At 31.0% G+C, this 24075-nt stretch overlaps 1 protein-coding gene across 1 annotated transcript in view; it reads right to left on the bottom strand.

Moving 5' to 3' along the window:
* Nucleotides 1–21987, bottom strand: part of LOC114331967 (leucine-rich repeat-containing protein 20) — a 42567-nt gene extending 20580 nt beyond the window's left edge. The window contains exon 1 of the mRNA XM_028281660.2: nt 21581–21987. Within this exon, the coding sequence (XP_028137461.1) occupies nt 21581–21746 (166 nt within the window). The 5' untranslated portion in view covers nt 21747–21987. The remainder of the gene's footprint in view (nt 1–21580) is intronic.
* Nucleotides 21988–24075: the final 2088 nt, after the last annotated feature.

Here is a 24075-nt window from a genome sequence, read left to right as displayed (position 1 = left end):
ACTATTTCATTTTACTGCCATATATGTGTGCCATATAAAGTGAATACATCACTATTTAGTCTTTATACAGTCAATTTTTCACTATCAATTATTGTTTGTACACATACTGACATGCTTTCACGTTTTGCTTTTCGAAGTTATACTTCTTTAGGCGCGATTGGGGGTGAAATTTTATTAATCTGCGCACACAGACAGTATGGAGTTCGTTACTAAATGTTTTAATTTATGTATGTATCAGTCCAGAAAAGGTATGGAAAGGATATATTAGTGTTTTTAAATATATTTTTCTATAAACGTGTTAAAAATGCAATTTATAGCACTCCATAGGAGCATTAAAAATGCTAATTTAAAGCACCAGTGCTTTAAAAACTTTAAGGCACTGCAGTTAAAATAAAATTGTCAAATTGTGAAACGTCAAAATATTTATATTTCATTTATTAACATTAATATTGATAATACAACTTGCGCAATTTGAAAAAGGTGGTTTAAAAGGTTTTTTAAATTTAATTTAAACTGTATTATTGCATTTTTAACACTTTTGTAGAAAAAAACTATTAAAATTTGTTAGAATATACAAAAATAAAAGTAGATGTTATTCTATAGTTGTTATGATTTACGTATTGACAGTATAGGCAGTTTTGATGTAATGTCAAGAAAAATATAAAAATGGAAGTTCAAGTAAAAGTTTTTGTAGGTATTGTCCTGTAATTGAGAATGAATAAATTATAATTGTTGATATACCTATAAGACGTTTGTAGAAAATTAGAAAAAATATTGTATGATATAGGTGTTAAAAAGTACATTTTTAAGGCACTCATGTGAATTGCAGAATGAGCGAAGCGAATCTTTCACATACGTGCCTTAAAATTGTGCTTTTAACATTTATATCATAAATAACTATTATTATAATTTTTGTGTATTTGGACTTGTCTACCTCGGGAATAAGATAATAAGTAATATTTAAAGTATTTTATAATTCACTTCGGATGTTTGTCACTATGTCTGAGAAATCTTGTAGCCTGTATAAACAAAAGGGTATAGCTCAGTGGTTGGGCTGGAGATCAAGAGGTCCCCGGTTCAAATCCTGGTGTTTTCTAATCTTTTTTTAATTTTTGGTATTGTTTTAATAAAAATTTTTGGAAAGTAGTAAGTAAAAATTAATTTAATTTTTAAATAAAATACAAATAAACTGTCCGAAAGTATATCTATTTCATTGAAATCATATTTAAAAGTATAACTTCTTACGTGCGTACAAAGTACACACACATTCTTTTTTGTACTAGGTACTTCTTTGTTTGTTTACTCAGTTTAGTGTTGTATTGATAAGGTTTTGAAGTAAGGAAATTCGACTTCAAGCATATTTTTGTGTATTTTTTTAAACCGTTTGTAGAGTTATTTTATTTTTAAATTAAATAACCATAGTCAGTATAATTCACAGAATATTAAAAAAAAATTCAGGCAAAATATTGAAAAATAAGAGCCAACGGTGGAAAATTTTTACAGGCACCTTAAAAAATGGATTTTGCGATGGATATCAGATTGAATAATGTGAAACAAAAAGTTCAAAAAGATTTTATTAGCTTTTAAGTTTCTCGAGATAACGCTTTCTCGAGATAAGTCAAAAAAACGCAATTTTTTGTAGAAAAAATATAAAACAAAAAATAAGCATAAAACAATAAATATCTCGACAGCGTTACCTCACGAAATGTCTCTAGAAAAGCTATGCAAAATTTAGGTGGATCGGTCGAAAAGTTTTTGAGTTACAATGTCCACCGACTTTGAAAACGGCAGTTTTGAGAAAAACGCGTATAAAGTTTTGACAACTTTTATTTTCAATTTTTTTTTTGTCTGTCGAATCGTAAAGTGGTGCAGACCGAAATATGTTTTTGAATCGCGGAGTAATTTACAAAAGAGAAGGGAAACAGCTGTTGAATGTTCCTCACTACGCTCAAGCGCGCTGGCGCGAAGCTCCTGCAACGCCTGTCGAAGGTAGGGATAGTCAACATGTTGTATTTTCGGCAATTCTGCTCTGATTTATCTGAAATTGTCAGAGAGTATTCTTGAAGTTAATGTACTTTGATTTAAAATAATTTTAAAAATCGAAAATTTCAAAAATTTTTAAACCATAGGTACCCTTCCCCCTACACCCTCATAACCTTTAAAGCGATTCTTTTTTAAAACCCCTTTGAAATCTCTCTATCAGCCGGTAATGCTCGGATTATATTGCATTGCCCAAAGGACGCCACTGACTTAAGCTTTCCTTGTACTTCTATTTTTAAATGGCTCGTTTGATTGGCATTAGAGAACCTTGTTGTCTTTAAATATTGAAATCATTTTTTAAATCTCTGTATTTGTATTTCTTTACGCAATGCACACTTTGAAATCCACATGCATCAATATTATTTTTTCTATAGGTTATGACATTGGAATAATACAGCACGGGGATTTTAAGTTCAATGTTACTTATTTTTATTGTTCTAAATTTCAAAATTCAGATGCATTCCTAGTAAAATATTTAATTTAGTAGAAACAGGTACAACACAACTAGTCAATATAAGAAAGAAACGCAAGCTGAAATACTTCACATTATGGGACATCCTGAAAATATGGTCTTTTACATATGATTATTCAGGGAAAGATTCCAGGTAAACGTAGTAATGGTAGAAGAACTTCATGGCTGAAAAATATAGGGCAATGATACGGAAAATCGACTACATCGTTATTCAGAGCTGCTGTTAATAAAATTACTATAGCGAATTTGGTAGCCAATATGATAACCAACGAACGATAACGGTCATGGAACTAGAAGAAGAAAATAGATTGAGCCAACAGTATAAGTTGCTGGATATCGAAGTAAAAAGTGAAGCAAAACCAAAATATCGGAAAGGGCCCCAAAAATCAAGTGGTGGATGTTAAAAGACGAGAAAGAAGCTCTATTTAGAACATAAATAATAGAAAAAATGAGCCGGATGATGAAAGGAAGTCCTAATGCAATCTAGAGGAATATGGCTAGATTAGTGATACTGCTATTGAAATGCTTGGAAAACCTCAAGGCAAGAAGTTTGAAAATAAAGAGACCTTAGTGGTGGTCAAGTGAAGTTCAAGAAAAAATAAAGGAGAAGAGAAAACTATACAAACAGTGAGAAAGAAATAGACTGGACGCAGATGTTCAAAACTATAAGGTCGCCAAAAAGTGAAAGTAGCAGTAAAAGCTAAAGCAGAAGCATATACAAAGCATATAGGTACGATAAACTTGATACCAGGGAGGGTGTATGGTTATGAGGGAGTAACAACTCGTGTTCCATTATTGGCCTTTTCTACAAATCAGAAGAGAACTAGAGAACGGTAGTCAGCAACTACCCATTCGGTCAGCCCTAGTCGCTCGTGATGTGAAGACGTATCCTTCGGACGTGAGCAACCCACGCGAGGAGTCCTGTGATGCTTGGTGCTATATCTAGAACAATTTCAACCATCACTTATAATTAAACATTCTTCTTCTTCTTCCTTCTTGTATGTAGGCTTTAAAGCCTGTTTATTCTTCAATATTAGTCTCCTAAATTGTTTAAGTTATCGCACCATCTTGTTCTTGGTCTGCCAATACTTCTTCGTCCATTTGGTGACATATCTCATGCTACTCGTACTATCCTATCCTCTGCCATTCTACTAATGTGTTCGTTCCACTCCTGTTTCCGTTTTGTCACCCATCCATTTATGACTTCTACATTGCATGATCTTCTTATGTTTTCGCTTCTCTCCCTATCCAACAGACTTTTCCCTGATATTCGTCGGAGTGTTTTCATCTCTGTTGTTTCTAATAATCGTCTAGTTTTAGATGTGTCAGGTCTTGTCTCCGCCGTGTATGTCAGTATAGGTCTAATTGCTGCTTTATAGATTCTTGCTTTTGTGTCTTGTCTTAGGTGTTTGTTCTTCCAGATTGTGTCATTAAGAGATCCCGCCGCTTTACTTGCTGTTAAGCTTTGTTGTTTTACTTCCCCTTCAACATCTCCGTAACTGGTTATATCTATTCCCAGATATCTAAACCTTGCTTCCTGCTTTATTATTTTCCCATCAATTTCGATTTTACATCGTAGTGGGTATTTAGATGTTGTCATACATTTGGTTTTTTCCTGCTGATATTATCATATTGTATTTCTTGCTGTTCTATTGAAGATGTGTGTTAATCTTTGGAGATTGTCTTCTGTCTCGGCGATTAATGCGGCGTCGTCTGCATAACATATTTGGATTTCTTTGTTCCTCATTCTGTAACCATGAGCTTTACGTACTGCTTCTATTATTTCGTCCATTATTATATTAAAGAGCAGTGGGCTTAACGAGTCACCTTGTCTGACTCCGCTTTGTACTGGTATAAACTGCGTTAGTTTTCCTTTTATCTTTGCCTATATTCGATTATGAAAGTAGATGTTTTCGATGGTTTGTATAATATTGATTGGTATGTTTCTTCTACTTATACAGTAAATGTAAGACGTATTCGACCTGGATGCGATCGAAACCTTTTGTGAGGTCTATAAAACATAATATGTTTTATATATATTATATATGCTATAACCAGCAAATATGTTATGTATGCTGGTTTATTGTACTCAATAGCCTTTTCTGTGATTTGTCTCAGTAGACCAGGGCGCATCTGTAAAAATATTAGTACATTTGAACGTTAAGAGCTGACTCAAATTTTTTTGCAGAAATTGCTTGAAAATAACTCAAATAATAATATTTGAGTTATCCTCCCTCTGAAAAAGGTCCGGAACATTGTTTAAATAATCAAAATGTCAAAAAATGAAGGAAAAATTCGATTTTTTTCTTCGTTTTTTGATTATAACTTTAAAAATATTCATTTCCGAGAAAAGTCGTATTGACATAAAAGTTGCATAATTAAATTTCCAACAATATAGAATTGGTTAAAAATTTAAAAAATAGTCACCCTTGTTGCAAAATAGCAATAATTGCGAAAAACCATACAATAACAAGTATTCGCATTTTACGTTTTTCGACCATTTATGCTAAACTTAGGACCTTCATATTTTACCGTGATAAACTATATGATACAGTAAGACAATACTGTAAATTTCATTAAGATCGGTTTAACAGATTTTGCAAAATAAATTTTGCAATCCAACTTTCGCCAAAAAAAATTTATTTTTTCAAAATGTTACAGGACTGAAAATAAAGCAGATAGCAAGTTGAAATTTTTTTGCTTATAGAAGTATACTGTACCTTTCCTTTGCAATTTGCAAAACTAAAATCGATTAACCACCACGGCGTCAGGAATTTTTTTAAATAAACATTAATTATTGGTGCTACGCGCAGGACAGCGGATAGTTTGCTCTGATTGGGCATTCCAATGACCTTTGATAATGATTGACACATTTTAATTTTTATTACATTTCGATATAAATAAATAAATTTGTTTATTGCAAAATAAAAACACATACTCTATCCTTTGAAATAACACTTTTTTAGCAAAAACTTTCTTTGTTCATATATTTTAACTGGGAGAATCTAAGTTTATTATTTTTAAACATATGCAATTGTTTCAGCAGTATTTTTACAAACAACAATAAAATTAGTTTGATTTTTGTGGAATTAAAATATTAAAATACAACAAAATATAGAGTAAGAAAATAATATATTAGATAAAGATTCGAATATATTTTGGTGGAAATCAACTTGTGTAAATCTAACACCGCTGTCCTGCGCGTAGCACCAAAAATTAATGTTTATTTAAAAACATTTGCTGACGCCGTGGTGTTTATTCGATTTTAATTTTGCAAATTGCAAATGAAGGGTACAGTACTCTTCTATAAGCAAAAAAAAATTCAACTTGCTACCTGCTTTATTTTCAGTCCTGCAACATTAAAAAAAATGAATTTTTTTTGCGAAAGCTGGATTGCAAAATTTATTTTGCAAAATCTATTAAACCGATCTTAATGAAATTTACAGTGTTGTTTTACTATATCATAAAGTTTCTGTGGGTCAAATATGAAGGTCTTAATTCTAGCATAAATGGTTGAAAAACGTAAAATGCAAATACTTGTTTTTGTATGGTTTTTTCGCAATTATTGCCATTTTGCAACAAGGGTGACTATTTTTTAAATTTTTAATCAATTCTATATTATAGGAAATTTAATTACGCAACTTTAATGTCAGTACAACTTTTCTCAGAAATTAATAGTTTGATAAATTAAAGTTATAATCAAAAAACCAATAAAAAAAATCGAATTTTTCCTTCATATTTTGACATTTTGATTATTTAAACAATGTTCCGGACCATGTTGAGTGGGAGGATAACTCAAATATTATTATTTGAGTTATTTTCAAGCAATTTCTGCAAAAAAAATTGAGTCACCTCTCAACGTCCATCTCAAAACAGATTCGCCCTGGACTACAGTACAAATACGTCGTTTACGCAGGATCTTCCGGATCTGAATCCTTGTTGTTCATCTGATAAAGTTGTTAGTTTATTGATTTTGTTGGTTAGGACTTTTGTGGTTAGCTTAAATGCTAACATTATAATTTTGTGGTTATAATTAAACATAACAATGAATGTAAATTTTTCATAATTGTACCACTTTTAAGGGGTTTTACCCACATATTTTGGCGGCTCAACATGTTATAATCCTGTTTTAAGCACTGATGATGATCTTTTCAGCGAAAACGTTCTGCGATTGTGAACGTAGCCCTTTAAGGGACTTTTAATAAATATATACCTACCTTTTATAAAGGATTTTACTAAATAAATTTTTTGTGATTAACGGTATACAGCCAGCTACAGGAAATATTTTCCTTGTTGAATTTTTTTTTAATTTGCAGTAAACTTGTATATTATTGTATGAAAGGGCGCTCAAAACCCTAGAAAAAGCCTTGGGCACATGTGTAAACCTGCGTAACCAACTGAACTGATAATGTTGGGTGGCTACCTGGTAGCTAAATTATATCATTTAAGGAAGTTGATACAAAAACTGAATCATTATTTAAACATTAACCGATTTGGAAAACATTAACGAATAATTTCTAAACTCTTTCACCGTGACAGAAATATTCACTTCAGTGGTCAACAAAAACGAAAACAATGCTTGACTAAGAGGATGATCACGGTGACAATTTCATTGTTTACAATATTTTCTTTTTTGTTACATTTCTCTACGGGAAATAAACTTTCTTTACTATGTTTTTACCAGGCTTTTTCAATTCATGAGTTTGCAATGAAATCAAGGACATTGGTGTAGATTCAAAAATGTCTTTATTGTATTAGAAAAAATTACACTTTTATAAAAAATAACTTTTTTATAATAAAATGTTTTTATTATTTATAGGAGAGAATATAAAATAATTTGACGATATAAAATGCTTAAAATTCCAAAAATTACACTATGTATAATAAAAAAGTACTTTTTATAATAACACGGTTTTGTTATATACAGGGCATAACATGTTTCGAAAGAATAAAATATGAATTTTTAGTAGATAGGTGTCTTAACTGTTAAAATTATAATTCCAAAAATTACACTAGTATAAAAAAGTACTTTTTATAATACCACGGTTGTTTAAAATGGTAATTAACTTATAAAATATGAATTTTAAGTATATCAACTTTTAATTATTTATTAAAAAAATAAAAAAAGATACGCAACAGCCGTGTTCGAACTAGGGAACTCTCGATCTGCAGTCTAATGCAACTGAACCACCATCAATTTGTAGATATCGATTTATTATATCATTACTTTAAAATATCATTGCATTATTTACATTTTTAAAATAGTTTGAAATAAAAAAAATCGATTTATCCATAGAGGGTGATTGATTAGTGGGGTAAAGCTCCGTAGATCCGTTATAGTAATAGATAGCAATAAAAGTTAATGACAAAAATTGTAGCCAACTTTGATTACAGATTGATAATCTAATCGTAAATTGTCAGTTTTAGACAATTCAGTCATGGCTTTCCTAAAATTTGGATATATTTAGAGCCGTAATTAATAATTTGCTCTGAAAAATGAAAATATCTCGAAAACTAATAAATTTAGACATAGGGAATGTTATGTAAAAATTAAAGTACGGTAATAGTACTTTTCGATAGTGATATAAAATACAGTGTGTTTCATTTAAAATTACTGAGAAAATTATGGTTTTCGATAGTGATATAAAATACAGTGTGTTTCATTTAAAATTACTGATAATAATAGTTTCGATCGCCAGGTAAAATAAATACATTATTTTAAATGCGAGAATTCACGAATATGACGAGTACGATACCATGCTCTAGGCTAGGATACCATCCTTTTGTCTCCGTAGTGAGCAAACCCTTACTCTAAATAATAGAAGACATCAACAAAGATTCAGAAACTAAAGTCAAAGCACGAGGATTAGCAAAAAATATTAAAAATTATAAATTTATATGCGGTGTAGTTCTTTGGCATATTTTATTTCTTATAAATTCAGTCTCGAAGATATTGCAACATTTAACTATAAATTTGTCAGATTATGCAAAACTGTTGTACGAAACTATAGAAAAAAAGTTACAGACAATCTGGCTATGACCAAATGAAAATTACTGCTAATGAAATTGCAGAAAATGTTGATATAAGTCCCGAATTTTCAGCTGAAAATGAAACTCGAACCAGGAGAAAAAAGCGTCAATTTGATTACGACAAAACTGTGGATGAGTTACTTAATAGAGGAAGATAAATTTAAAATAAATTTTTTGATCTATATTTTAGACATTGTCATTAATTCTTTGATTGATCGATTTGCGCTTCTAGAAATTCATAATAAAATTTTAAAATCTTTACATGATATTTTTAAAGAGAAATAGACGATAAAACGCTAGAAAATATTGTATGAATCTTCATTCAATATTTTCAATAGAAAAAGATAAAAAATCGGCTACAGAGACAAATGATCTTCTAGAAGAATTAATTTAATTTAATTTCATTTAATTTAAAGTATGTTTTATTTTTAAAATAAAAGTTATCATTCATTTTGTGTAGTTTCATTTAATAAAAATAAAAGTTAAGTTTCGATAATATTTGGGGTGGCATTTCGAATATTTACATCAGATTGAAAAGATGTACCGTACGGCTCTGCAATTACAATTACAATTTACTCCGTTATTAATCAAAATTCTGAGTTGGCGCGACGATATGAAATGATTATAATTTCGAGACGAATCTATTTATGTAAATTTTATTGTATTTGAGTGACATGAAATTTTCCATAAAATGTGTGCGGTGTCCTTTGTAAAAAATTATGCAGAACTTGTATTACGCAAGGCAGGTAGCATACAAAAATATAATGATCCATGTGGAAAAACGTTTAAGAAAATTTTTCTTTGTATATTCCACCAAACGGAACAGTATTTTTAACTCAATTACGTCGGGTTTGAAAACATTTTAAAAATAAATCGTTTAGTTGGCAGGACCAGCTGTTCAACAGGCTTACTGCTATTTAAAATTTAAAATAACTTTTTAATTATAGATAGGTGGGCACTTGAGGCATTCGGTCAATCATTCAATCACTTCCGTAGTCTGTAAGTAACTGAACTTTGAAATGAAAATAAATAGTGTGGTATATTTTCGAGAAAAAATTATATATGCATCAGAACATAAGTTTAGCAGATGAGCAATAGGATTTTCGTACTGGAAAATCGTGTACAGATGCAATATTCGTCATAAAATAAATGACTGAGAAATGACTAGAGTACGATAGACCAGCATTTCTGTGCCTGACTTAAAGAAAACATTGATAATTTACAGAACCTATAGACATAAGCAGCGGAATAAGACAGGGCAACATAAAAGCAACATAAAAGCAACAAAGAAAGAGGATACAGAATGGGAGACAAAAATACTCTGTTATACAGACGATGCAATATTAATAATCTGCACAGATGAAGATAATCTGCAAAGACTAGTCCTCAGATTTAACATAAGAGAAAAAGAATTTAATGTGATAATCTCATCTCAGAACACTAAAACAATAGTACCTAATCAGCAAAGAACCAATCAGATGTAAAATAGAAATTGACTACACTCTGTTTTTAAACCAGGAGGAGTAATTCAAATTTACCGCGCCGAAATGCTTGTGAGTAATTGGTCCAACCACAGGCAAGTTTACTCCACTGTTATGAAATTTTGACGCTATTGATATTTATGCAATTTTGACACTATTGGAATTTTATAGGTTAATTAAGTCATATCGGCGATTTTTTGTGTTTACAAAGTTATTCCTTTAATTTTTAGATTTTTAGTTTGCTTTTATAAAAGCAGTTGTTGTTAGAACTCTTTAGCGACGTATTAGTATAATATAATTTATGGATTACCGTCGAAGGCCGACATGATCAACCAAAAAAGAAGATATATTTGGTGATTTTTCTAGTCACTTTCTTGGGTGTAGATCTGTCTTTTTAGTTTACTCCTTCTGGTTTAAAAACAAAGCACAGTAATGAAAATAAAATAAATATTGTAGTAAAGAAAAGAGAGACGTTCTCACAAACAATTTATTTTACCACTGATGACCGGTTTCGCTGTTTACAATTTGTACAGCATCATCAGGTCCGGTTTAAGTAAAATCAAATGCTACAAACAACAAAAAACCAGAGTTAGTTAGGTGGTCTGGTTTAAATAAAATTTAATGATACAGAAAATATCAAAGTACATATGTTCATGCATGTACATGAATACCCACATGTATGTGCGCATGGTGTACAATCCTCATACTCACAAACATGCACGCATTCATGTGCAGTGGCAAGCAAAAGTATGTCAAGTATAAGATATATACTTACTTTCCGGTATAAGGGAAGAATGTAGTAGTATTCAATATCATACTTTTCTGTGCACTTTGCTAGAGGAATGGTTGGTGAAGGGAAAGATTTCAATGTAATATATTAACTAAACATCGGTGGGGTCTTGAGGGGTTTAGTAGGGAAATACGACATTAAACCGATAATCTAATTTGTTAGTTATATATAGTGATGTTATTTTAATTTAATTATATATGATGATGTTATGTTAATTATTAATGTAGCTTTTAATTATATATGATAGTTAGATGTTGTGCTGGGTGTGCGACTTTTAGAACAGATTGGTCGTTTATGTAATATATAATATCTATTACATAAACGACCAATCTGTTCTAAAAGTCGCACACCCAGCACAACATCTAACTATCATATATAATTAAAAGCTACATTAATAATTAAAATAACATCACCATATATAATTAAATTAAAATAACATCACTATATATAACTAACAAATTAGATTATCGGTTTAATGTCGTATTTCCCTACTAAACCCCTCAAGACCCCACCGATGTTTAGTTAATATATTACATTGAAATCTTTCCCTTCACCAACCATCCCTCTAGCAAAGTGCAGAGAAAAGTATGATATTGAATACTACTACATTCTTCCCTTATACCGGAAAGTAAGTATATATCTTATACTTGACATACTTTTGCTTGCCACTGCACATGAATGCGTGCATGTTTGTGAGTATGAGGATTGTACACCATGCGCACATACATGTGGGTATTCATGTACATGCATGAACATATGTACTTTGATATTGGCTGTATCATTAAATTTTATTTAAACCAGACCACCTAACTAACTCTGGTTTTTTGTTGTTTGTAGCATTTGATTTTACTTAAACCGGACCTGTTGATGCTGTACAAATTGTAAACAGCGAAACCGGTCGTCAGTGGTAAAATAAATTGTTTGTGAGAACGTCTCTCTTTTCTTTACTACAATAGTATGGACTCACACATGCAACCCATTCATTATTTTTTTTTTATAAAATAAATACTTTGGAATTACACTGATCAGCTATGAAGACTTGGACAAAGAAGTGCGAGTGAGAGATCGAGTACAAAAGCAAATATACTGGCATAATGCCTCAGTGGCGGATACATGGGGAGGGAAAACGGGGAAATTCCCCCCCAAACAAGGTCCAAACATTCCAGGTATATTCCAAATAGTATTCAACCCAATAAACAATATTGAATCTCTCAGGAAACACCCTGAGAGATCTAAAGAGAGGAGAAGACATTAGAAAAAAATGTAACGTATAGTGTATAAACGAATGGACACTAAAGAGAAAAAAGAATGGAATAACCACATAAGCAAAATGGGGAAGGTCCCTGTCGTCAAAATATCAAGAAATAAATGACCAATCGACAGAAGAAGTATCGGATGACAGCGCAAAAATGGAGTGACAATATTCCATAGATGTAGCAATCCTTCAATGAATATAAAGAGGAAGACGATGAATATAAAGAGGAAGAATCCTTCTTATAAAGTGTAAGAAGAAGAAAAAATCCGATCAAAGAACAGCAGCGCTAGCAAAGATGATGCCAAACGTACCAGGTCCTAGGGATGGGAAAAACCTACCGGTTTTAACCTAAAACCGGTATTTTTACTTCGCAATAACCGGTTTTACCGGTTGTTTTTTTGTCCCGGTTGGTTATAACCGGTTTTTTCTTTTTAAAGTAAAAACCGGTAATAATATTTTTACGGTGATTGGGATTAGGTTAGGTATTATTTTGGATCCCAGTCATAATTATTATTCTCAAGTAATTATTCCAAACAAAACCATAATTCAAATTTTATTTTATAAATTATACAAATATACAAACGTGTTAAAAGAAATACATGCATAATACATTTTTTTGATGGTAGTAAAAATAAAAGGTAAATTGCATTATCCAATTTATTTTTAAGTAAAATATTTATGTTGATATTATTTTTTTTAAATCCCATTTGAAAGAGTCTAGGAAATTTTTTATAAGTTGAAATGGTTGGGTTAAATTGTATATTATGTATATATTAATCTTACGCTATATTATATTTAATAATAATCAATAAATATATATGTAATAATAATAAAATAATAAATAAATAAATATAATAATTAATAGAATAAAATGGTTTAATTAAAAATTGTGTTTTATTTATATTGATATTGATGTTCTTTCGATAGTACTAATTTTGATCATATTGATATCGAGTATCGAGTCGAGTGGAGTATCGCAAATTAAAGTGCATTGTAAATGTAACATTGTAAGCTATTGGATTAAAAAAACCAAAAGCCGGTTTTTGGAAAAACCGGTTTTTAGGCCGGTTTTACCCGCCAGGTTAAACCGTAAGCAAAAAAACCGGTATAACAGAAAACCGGTGTTTTGTCAAAAACCCCCGTCCCTACCAGGTCCATGGAGAGGTAGAAGAAAAATTCTTATGTAGGTAAGTGGTCTACTCTACCATAATGGAAGTGAATTGTTTGAGAATTAAATCATTATCTCCGGTTCACATTATTCCAGTGCAGCATTCCACTAGAGCGGTGGAATGCCAACGGAATATTATGAACCTGCACGGGAATGAATAATTCCAGTAATCAATCCAGTCCAGTTGACTGGAATGACGGTCCATTTTCCATTCCAGCTCACGCATTCCAGCGCCACTGGAATAGTGTGAACGGCCAATCCAGTGCTTAATTATGGCATTAAAGCATTGTCACAATAGTGTTACCGATCTTACAGCTTTTGAATGACTGGAATAATGTGGACGATATGATTTAAGGCAGGTTTACATGTATCCAGTAACTGGCGCCAATCGCACTGGTCACTGGCGTACCTGTGAAGAGTAAAAGTGTCAGTGTTTGGATTTTTAATAAGAGTGCCAGTAAAACTGGCGCCAGCTACTGGATACCGCTGTTCTAGTTAAAAAAAACTTGCGCCAGCTACTCTCCAGCGCTATCCTAGTAAAGCACTGGCATATCAGAGAGACTGGCGCCAGTTACTGGATACGTATAAACGTGCCATTAGTCCAGCAATGTACTGGATTAACTCACTGGATTACTGGACTGGAATAATGTGATCCGGGCATTAAGAATGGAGAATGGTTGAAAACAGTAAATACCCAGTAGTCCAGGAACCAAAGCTTTTCACCTCGCAATTTTTATAGAATGGATCAATTTGCTTGAAAATTTGAGAATAAGTAGTGGATAGTCCATGGATCAAAATCTATATGATGCTGACAGGCGTTTTTACCATGGGGGTGGTTGCCACCCCATCTCGGGGGTGAAAACTTTTTATTATATTTTGACCGCAAAAGTTAATAAAAACATTCATTCTAAGCAAAAATTTTCTATACATTTTTTTGATAAAATTAATAGTTTTTGATTTATTCGCTATCGAAAGTGTTAGTTTTATATCTAAAAAATCAATGTTTTTCGATGGTATACTCATTTACGATTCACTCAATTTTCGCCGTAGAACAAATTTTGTCAAACCAAGTTCTTGGGAATTAAATTACCTACAATTTCATATTCAAACATTTTTTCGTAACTCTGATGCTAATCTTTCTATTCTGAAGAAAATGACATTTTTTACCAAATTGCAAACATTCGTTATTTGCTTTAAACTTTAGTTTTTTTTTTTAAACTAATCATTCTAAGCCAGTCAAACTTCTAGAATCTATTAATAATACATAAATAAAGAAGAATAAATAGGGCCAATGACTAAAAACACCGCTAACTTACATTATTATGCTTCCATTTGGATTTCTCCTTTTTTTTTTCAAAAAAATATATTGATTTTGAACCGTAACTTTTTTATTTTTTATCTTAGAAAGTTCGCTAAAAAAGAATTTTGTAGATGTTTAGAAGATCTATAAGGCTGTTAATAATAAATCCTTTTAAAATTCTCAGTCACAAAAAGAGGTGGCATTGAAAGGGTTGGTAAAGGTGGTTTTTGCATGATATTACAAGTTTTAATTGTCAATAACTCAATAAATTTTTGCCGTAAAAAAATTTTTCCAAACCCAGTTCTTGGGAATTAAATAGGCTACAATTTCATATTTAAATATTTTTTCGTATCTCTGATGCTAATCTTTCTATTCTGAAGAAAAGGGCATTTTTTACCAAACTACAAAAACTCATTCGCTTTTAACTCCATTTTTTTAAAAACTAATCATTCTAAGCCGATCAAACTTCTAGTACCTATTAACAATACATACATAAAGAAAACTAAATCAGGTCAATGACAAATTTTAATTAGGGTGGTGATTAGGGAGTTGTTTACGATCACTTTTTGCTGAAAAAAATAGGGACTGACATTGTTTTCATTATCAGTCACTTAATTTTTTTAGCTAGAGATTTTTTTTATTTCTGGAGATACATATTTTTAAATACTTTAAATTAGTTTCAACAAGTAATCCTCGAAAAATGCATCGTTTTCCCGTCCTTTGACTTTGAAACTACAATGTTTAGCATTTGACGAAGAAGAGCCAACATATAATAAAGTATAACTACATTACTATTGGTCTTAAAGAAAAAAAACGGTTTTGTTTATTTTTTCAAAAGGTACATTTTTATAAAGTGAAGTTGTTTTGATAAAACGAAAACTTTTTGAGTTATTAGCAGAAAACTGATTAAAAACATATATTTTTTTGATATACCTAAAAGTAACACTTTCGATAGCGAATAAATCGAAAACTATTAATTTTATCAAAAAAACGTATAGAACAATTTTTGCTTTTATTTAATGTTTTTACCAACTCTTGCGGTCAAAATATAATAAAAATTTCCACCCCCGAGATGGGGTGGCACCCACCCCCATGGTAAAAGCGCCTTTTGGCATGATATAGATTTTAATCCTTGGACTATCCACTACTTATTCTCGAATTTTCAAGCAAATCGATCCATTCTGTAAAAATTGCGAGGTTTTGTCCTATTTTAAGCTTCATTACTTGGACTACAGTAAATAAGATAATAGCGAAATACACAACACAAACAAGAACAGATAGATAAAGGATTTTTGAAATTAATGATGTAGGAAACAAAATTAAAATAAATCAAGAAAAAATAAAAATAAAATCGCTAAAAAAAATTAAAACAATATATTATATTTTATACTCGTAATAAAAACCTCTTAAATAGATGAATTAAAACAACTTGTGGACATAATTTAATAATTGTTAGATACTACCGTAAACTATAACGAATAAAATAGTTAAACCTTGTTGACCTTTCCATCGCCTAAAAAGGAAATCGTTCCCATTTAAGTACTAGCAGGAATATAAATGAAAAAAATGTATGTCTGTATTATTTTAGTCTATGTATGGCGAATTCAGGAAAATACCTTGAGATGATGAGGCACGTATTGTATAGGTTCGTCATATTACGGAAGTACTATGATAATGAAAATATGGTATAGAACAAACATAAAGACGTAGTCTATTGATTATGAACTTTAGAAAGGAACTACAACGTTAAAGAGTATTGTTTCATATATGGCCAATGGACCCCCAAATATGAAAAATCCGCTGAGTGGTACCATTTAAACTCAAATATTCAATGCACTTTTCGTACATATACAGGGTGTAACAAAAATACAGGTCATAAATTTAATCACATATTCTGGGACCAAAAATAGTTCGATTGAACCTAACTTACCTTAGTACAAATGTGCACATAAAAAAAGTTACAACCCTTTGAAGTTACAAAATGAAAATGGATTTTTTCCAATATATCGAAAACTATTAGATATTTTTTATTGAAAATGAGCATGTGGCATTCTTATGGCAGTAGTATCTTTAGCAAAAATTTTAGTAAAATTTGGACACCCCTTAAAAATTTTATGGGGGTTTTGTTCCTTTAAACCACCCCAAACTTTTGTGTACGTTCCAATTTAATTATTATTGTAGCACCATTAGTTAAACACAATGTTTTAAAACATTTTTTGCCTCTTAGTACTTTTTCGAAAAGTCAGTTTTTATCGAGATATTTTGAATCTTTGGCAAATTCACCACATATTTGTACATGGTTAAGTACGATTATGGAGACTCAGTAATAATATGAAAATTTATTTTTTCTACGAGCGTGCAAAAATGTCTACTTTCGCGCACGCATTTTAGTTTAGAAAGTTTCACTTTTCCGTACGCGTGTTACTTTTCCGCACGCGGTTTTTACTTTTCCGCACGCGTGTTAATTTAGATATGTTAATATGGCCTTAAAGTAATTATAATACATGCAATAAACTAATATTTAGATATTATTTACTAATTTTTTTCAAATATGTCTTATTGTGTTCCTGTTTTAATGAAATTAACGCGACAATTCGATGAAATAAAATTATTTTGACATAATATTCGAAAGTCAAATCGGTAGACAATAACAGTCGTTTTGAATCATCGTCATGGAAACCAAGATCGTCGTCATGTTAACTAATTATATTGAAAGTTTGGTTTTGACAACCTTGTCAAAGAATTAATTTGTGTATGTATTTTCATATTAATTAAATTAATTGATTAAGATTTGGTAATTTTTTAAAGACTCTTAGAAAAAATATTGTTCCTAACTCTTGCAGAAAGTCTCTTTTCCGCACTCGACTGCTTGCCGAACTCCCGCTTCGCGTCGTTCGGCAAACTGCAGTCGCGTGAGGAAAATAATGACTTTCTGCACTTGTTAGGAAAATAACTATATGATTTACATTTTTAGGTATATTTTGAACCATCTTAAAAAAGAAGCCACATCTCGATAAAAGGTGCCTTATCGAAAAAATACAAAGAGGCAAAAAAGTTTTAAAAACACTGTGTTTAACTAATGGTACGGCAGTAATAGTTTAATTGGAACGTACACAAACATTTGGGGGGTTTAAAGGCACAAAACCCCATAAATTTTTTATGTAAACATATTAAACAAGACGCAGCATCTCAATAAAAGCTGCCTTATCGAAAAAATAGTAAGAGGCAAAAAAGTTTTGAAAATATTGAATTTAACTAATGGTACCACAACAATAATTTAATTGGCACGTACACAAAAGTTTGGGGTGGTTTAAGGGAACAAAACCCCATAATTTAATAGTTTTCGATATATTCGAGAAAATCGATTTTCATTTTGTAACTTCAAAGGGCTGTAACTTTTTTTATGTGCATATTTGTACTAAGGTAAGTTAGGTTCATTCGAACTATTTTTGGTCCCAGAATATGTACCTTAATTCATGACCTGTATTTTTGTTACACCCTGTATATCTAGAGAAAAAATAATCAAAATTAAATTTACTATTGAAATGTCACATTCTAATTTCAAAAATATTCTTTGACAAAAATATGTTCAAGAATTGAAGCAAAATAACACGAAAAAACGTAAATTTATTTTCCCCTTAATTTTTTTTTCTACGGGGGTATAGGTATGGGCATTACTTCACAGAAAAAAGTCTATCCTTCCGCTTCAAAATGACGTTTGGTAGGAGACTTTAGGATTCATAGTATCCGGAATATCGTTTGTCAAAGTGTGTATATACGGGTTTAACTGAAATAACTAGATAAACTGAGGTATAATCCAACAATCATTTGAAGAGGGTGACTCATTGTCAAAATGTTGTCACCGATGAATGTTGGACAATTCCTGTGGCGTTGTTATTTCATTTTTTTTAAGAGTAAATTATTTTATTAGAAATTAATTCCATAACCACAATAATTACAATGAGAATTACATTTTACATTTGATTTGTCGATTTGCAATACGGAAATCTTATTTTATCATTTTTTTTTAATTTCTGTTTGACAACTATTTCCGAAAATGGTAACCTAGATTGAAACATAGATTTATTTTGGCCGAAGAAAGGCCCCTGTTGAATTTGGTGTAACAGGTCACCAAATTTTGCAGATTACTTCGTAGAGAAAGGACAGTTTCTTGAAACTTGTAAACTATAATATGTGTAGTTTAAAAGTTTCAGTATTATGTTGGACTAAGTATATCATAGTCCAGCGAAATAAGGTACCCTGCTTTGGATTTTGAGCCGGCTAGGTTTCTAACAAGTTTTTTGAACGTTGTGTTATGGCCTTTATAGCAAATTATTAACAATTTACCTAAAGCCAAAAATGCATCATTAATGCCTGGCTGCACCAACAGATCTTAAGTTTAAGACGTGCCATAAGCTGAGCTTACGAAGCATATGCGTTGCATAATTGAGTCTTAGATCAATTTTCAGCTTGGCACAATGGATTGCCACGTGGATTGCATCTTAAGCTTCTTCCCAGTTAAGACGTGTTTACATAGATAAGAATCGAAAGTTATGGTGCAACGTAAGTGAGACTTAATGCTACCCTATCTATAAGCTGAGTTATTAAGAACTTTCGTTAACCAGTAAAGATTAAAGCATTTTGAACTTTTCTGGAGGTAATTGTTTGATAAAACAGGATTAAAGCTAGTAGGTACATATTACTTTTGTTAATATAGTAGATACATAACTAGGCATAATTTGTTAAGGTGGTTTGAAAAAATTAAAAAGAAGAAAAAAAAAATATAAAAAATAATATATAAAAAACACATAGTAAAATAATAACAAAAAAAATAAAACAAATAAAAAAGAAAAGAAAAATAAAAAAAGAAAGTAAAAAAAGTGTTTAGCACAAATTAAAATATATATTAAAAAAACACAGTAAAATAATTAAAAAACAAGGATTAATGCTTTAAAATGGCGATCTTTTAATAATGTTGGTTCACCAAATTTCTTGCGTATAAATCTGTAAAAACCTAAGAATTTTTCTACGCATAACATAAACAAGAGAGATAGAGAGAGTTGAAAATAACGATTTCCAACATTGTAAGACCTTTTTTGTTTATAAACAATTTGAATAACTATTTTACCATTGTCCAGGGAAAAATATTTTTCATATTCAAAAAGCTGCCAAGTTTAAAAAAAAGTTGTCCAGCGATTATTTTGGACGAAGTTATTCCTTTTTTCAAATCGGCTATATCGAACAATGAAATATGAAGCTCAAACTAGAGCTATAAAATATCTACAGTCCTTGGTGAAGGATTTTGACGTTTCTTTTTATAATTTCTATGTAATTATTGCTTACTTTACGAATATGCTGTTTCTTAATAAATTTAGTATTTAATTAACCTTGTAAATTGTTTAAATATTTTTTCTACAACCGTGTTAAAAATGCAATTTTTAGCACTCCATAGTAGCGTTAAAAATGCTACTTTAAAGCACTAGGGTCTTTAAAAATTTTAAGGCACTGCAGTTAAAAGTGAATTGTCAAAGTGTGAAACGTCAAAATATTTATATTTCATTTATTAACATTAATATTAATAGTACAACTTACGCAATTTGAAAAAGGTGGTTTAAAAGGTTTTTTAAAATTTAATTTAAACTGTATTATTGCATTTTTAACACGTTTGTAGAAAAAAACTATTAAAATTTATTAGAATATACAACAATAAAAGTAGATGTTATTCTATAGTTGTTATGATTTACATATTGACAGTATAGGCAGTTTTGATGTAATGTCAAGAAAAATATAAAAATGGAGTGTCAATCAAGTTCAAGTAAAAGTTTTTGTAGGTATCCTGTAATTGAGAATGAATAAATTATAATTGTTGATATATAAGACGTTTGTAGAAAAAATATTGTATGATATACGTGTTAAAAAGTACATTTTTAAGGCACTCATGTGAATTGCAGAATTCGCTTCGCTCATTCTGCAAACTTTCAAATGCGTGCCTTAAAATTGTACTTTTAACACTTGTATCATAAATAACCATTTTTACTCTTTTCTAAAAAACAAATTATTAAATCAACATTTGAAAATTTTAAACGTATTCTATCAAATAATTACTTCCAAAATCGTTCAAAATGCTTTGCTTTTTACTGGTAGACGAAATTTCTTACAATGGTGCAATTTTGGCCTTGAATTGTTAATGATTTAAAAGTCAAAAAGATATATTTTTTAAATTATCATAATTAATCAATATAAAAAAATCAGAAAAATTATAGAGGCTAGATATTCGATTAGATTTAAGAAATATGTAAAGTTCTTTGGCACTTCGTTATATCGAATTATTTTTTATTGGCCCCATTTTATAAAAAATAGTTTTATGCTAATTTGATACGAATATATGGGTGTTTCACATAAAAATATTTCTTAGTTGAACTATATTAATCTTGTTTAAGAATACACAATATATTGTATAGAAAAAAGATTAGCAGAATATAAAGCAGAAAAAGTTACTAGAAAAAGAAAAGAAATATAAAAAAGGAGAAATACATTCCAGAATTTTCGATCAACTTCGTTATATTTTTTTTCCAAAAAAATATGTTTTAAGTTATCTTTATAAAGAAATACTATTTGTGTTAATTTAAAATGATTTACGAACAAAAGAGAATAATATGAAGGGCTTGGGAACCCATGTTATAAAAAATTAAAGGTTGTACGTTAATGAAACATGTAAAATATATTATTATTACCAAAGAATACCCCAACCAACTATTTGTTGGGTGTGTATTCTTTGTCATTACTATTACTTTTGCAAACGATGTAGGTATAATAAAACACATTGTTTGCAAATTTATATCTATAGTTTGTCAATTGAAGTATTGAAGATTTGGGATAATATGTAAGATAGTTTTAAATAAGGATAATATATATATTTTTTTTATTGTTTAACACCCATGTATCACCTGATTAGCATCCAAAATAATCCAGAAGGTATCACAATTTCATAACACATGTCACAATAAGCACAACTCGTTCACAAAGAATCCTTATGACACTCACCAAGATTTTCATTTTCTTTAGCATCGTTGCACCTTCCGATGACCCTGATGACAGCCCTTCCAGCCAGCCTGGTGCAGATCATCATCGCCCCCATCCTGGGGTCGGGTTCACTTTCGGCCTCGGCCTCTTGGGCGATATCTTGGGGGTATTGTGTAGGAGGGCGCATCTTTTCGTCACAAACTGATCACCAACGAGCGGAATAATGCACTTTTGGTATCACTTTTGCTTTGGAGCGGTTTAGAATCAAATGTTTTGTTATTGGACGCGCAGAGAGGTTTTTATACACTCTCGTTGGCTTTGTTTATACTTTCCCCTTGCCCCGGGGGGCGCCGTTGCGTCTGACCTGAGACGACGGTGCGTCGCGGTAGAGACGCAAAAAGCAGCGCTAGCGAGGAGCAACGTGCGGATTTCGAACAGATCACCGCGTGTTTTTGTTTTTGATCTAGCTTTAATTTATTTTTTAAGTGTTTTATTTTTATTTGTTTTTTAAAATACATGAGTGGAACTTTCCTTTTACTAAAATAAACTGACATTTTTACATTAAAACGTAAGAAAAAAAACTTTATTTATTAATTTATTTCTATTATATTATTAATAAATTTATTATGATATAGTAGTATGTAAGAAGTCAAAATTTTCTGGATGAGAAGAAAATTGATATTATGCTTGTATCAGAAGCTCATCTAACAGACAAATTATATTAAAATTCCAAAATACATTGTCAACTACACAAATCATCCAAATGACAAAGCACACGATGGCACATCTATCATTATCAAATCTAATAATTCAGTGAAAAGTACCTACAATCAACTAACATTGTCATTAAAAACTGGTTAGGAAAAGTTACTTTATCTGAAGTCTACTGTCCCCCTGGCCAATCCGTCAATAAACCATCATTAATACCTATTTTAGTTTTCTTGGATACAAATTCATAGCAGGAGAATACTTTAACTGCAAACATCACCACTGGGGCTCTAGGGTAATTACAACGAGGAATAGAATCCTGTTGGAAGCTCTCGTCAGACCATTCTCCCATCCTAATTGACTCTAAACTCATATTCAGAAATAAGCCTCCAGTCCTAACCAATAACACCAACAAATTTTAACATATTTTTATGTGTACTAACAAAACAAATATTAACGAACTTGACAACATCTTACTACTTCGATAGATAAGACGGGATAAAGTGCTATCCCTGAACAAACAATATGGAAGGAAAGCATTAGAGAAAGTGGCAAAATACACGCACACACCTATTGACAGCAAACCTAAACAGAATCACTAGAAGACGTAAAAATCTGTTAAAAAAGAAAAAAAACGAGAGGATCCAAACTTCTTTAGAATATCTGATGTCGTTCAAAGATACAAACTGTTCTTTATAAAAGTCGACGAAAATAATAAGGGCCACAAGACGCTATACTTCCTTTAAAAAATGCCAAAGCTAAATGGGCCAGAACAGATACAAAGGAAGTCGAGACATTCGCAGAATATCTTTCGATGGTATTTAGTCCATTTACCAGAGTAGTCACTCTAGAACAAGAAGAACCATTTCATCCTTTTCTTGACAATTCATATCAAATGGAACTACCAATCTCCAAGTTTAATATTAAGTAAGTAAAACAGATAATAAATAATCAGATACAAACTAATACGACGCCGGGATATGACCTTATGACGGGTAAGGGCAGTAAGGTCTTTCAAGAACTAACCCATGATTGCTACAGAATAATCACTATAGGTAATCATTAAGCTATGTTAAGTCTGCATTATTTCCCTTTGTAATGGAAAGTGGCACATATTATACTCATTAAAATACCTGGTTAGGCTCCTACGATGTTATATCGTCTCAATATTGTATTACGGAGTTGAATCCTGGACACTCACTGAAGCAATGGAGAAAAACTTGAAGCCTTCGAGATGTGGCTATACAGGCGAATCCTAAGGATATCATGGACGGACAAGATAACCAACGAGACCGTATTACGAAGAGTGGGCACAGAAAGAGAGGTGATGTATACCATTAAAAGGAGAAAGTTAGAATATCTCGGACATATAATGAGAAACGGAACAAAATACAGATTACTAAAGGTAATCCTTCAAGGTAAAGTATTCGGAAAGCGAGGCATTGGGAGAAGAAGAATATCATGGTTAAAGAACCTGAGGAAATGGTTCTCCACAACAACAACTAATCTATTTAAAGCATCAGTTAATAAAGTAATTATAGCCAGAATGATCGCCAATATTCGAAACGAATAGGCACTAAAAGAAGAAGAAAATACCTGGTAAAGATCCAAAAGATGTCAACTCATACTGAGCGATTAGTCTGCTCCAAGTCATTTCTAAGGTTTTTGAAAAACTTTTAGTGAGAAAAATCAAACCAGTATTTGACAAAAAGGGTTTCAAACCTGACTATCGTCATGATACCAACATGAGACAATAGAATAAGCTCACAGATTATACGCAACAATAAGAACTAGCCTAAGCAATAGAT

Source organism: Diabrotica virgifera, chromosome 5, assembly GCF_917563875.1.
Source record: "Diabrotica virgifera virgifera chromosome 5, PGI_DIABVI_V3a".
Taxonomy (NCBI): domain Eukaryota; kingdom Metazoa; phylum Arthropoda; class Insecta; order Coleoptera; family Chrysomelidae; genus Diabrotica; species Diabrotica virgifera.
This window is presented reverse-complemented; position numbering and strand designations above follow the sequence as displayed.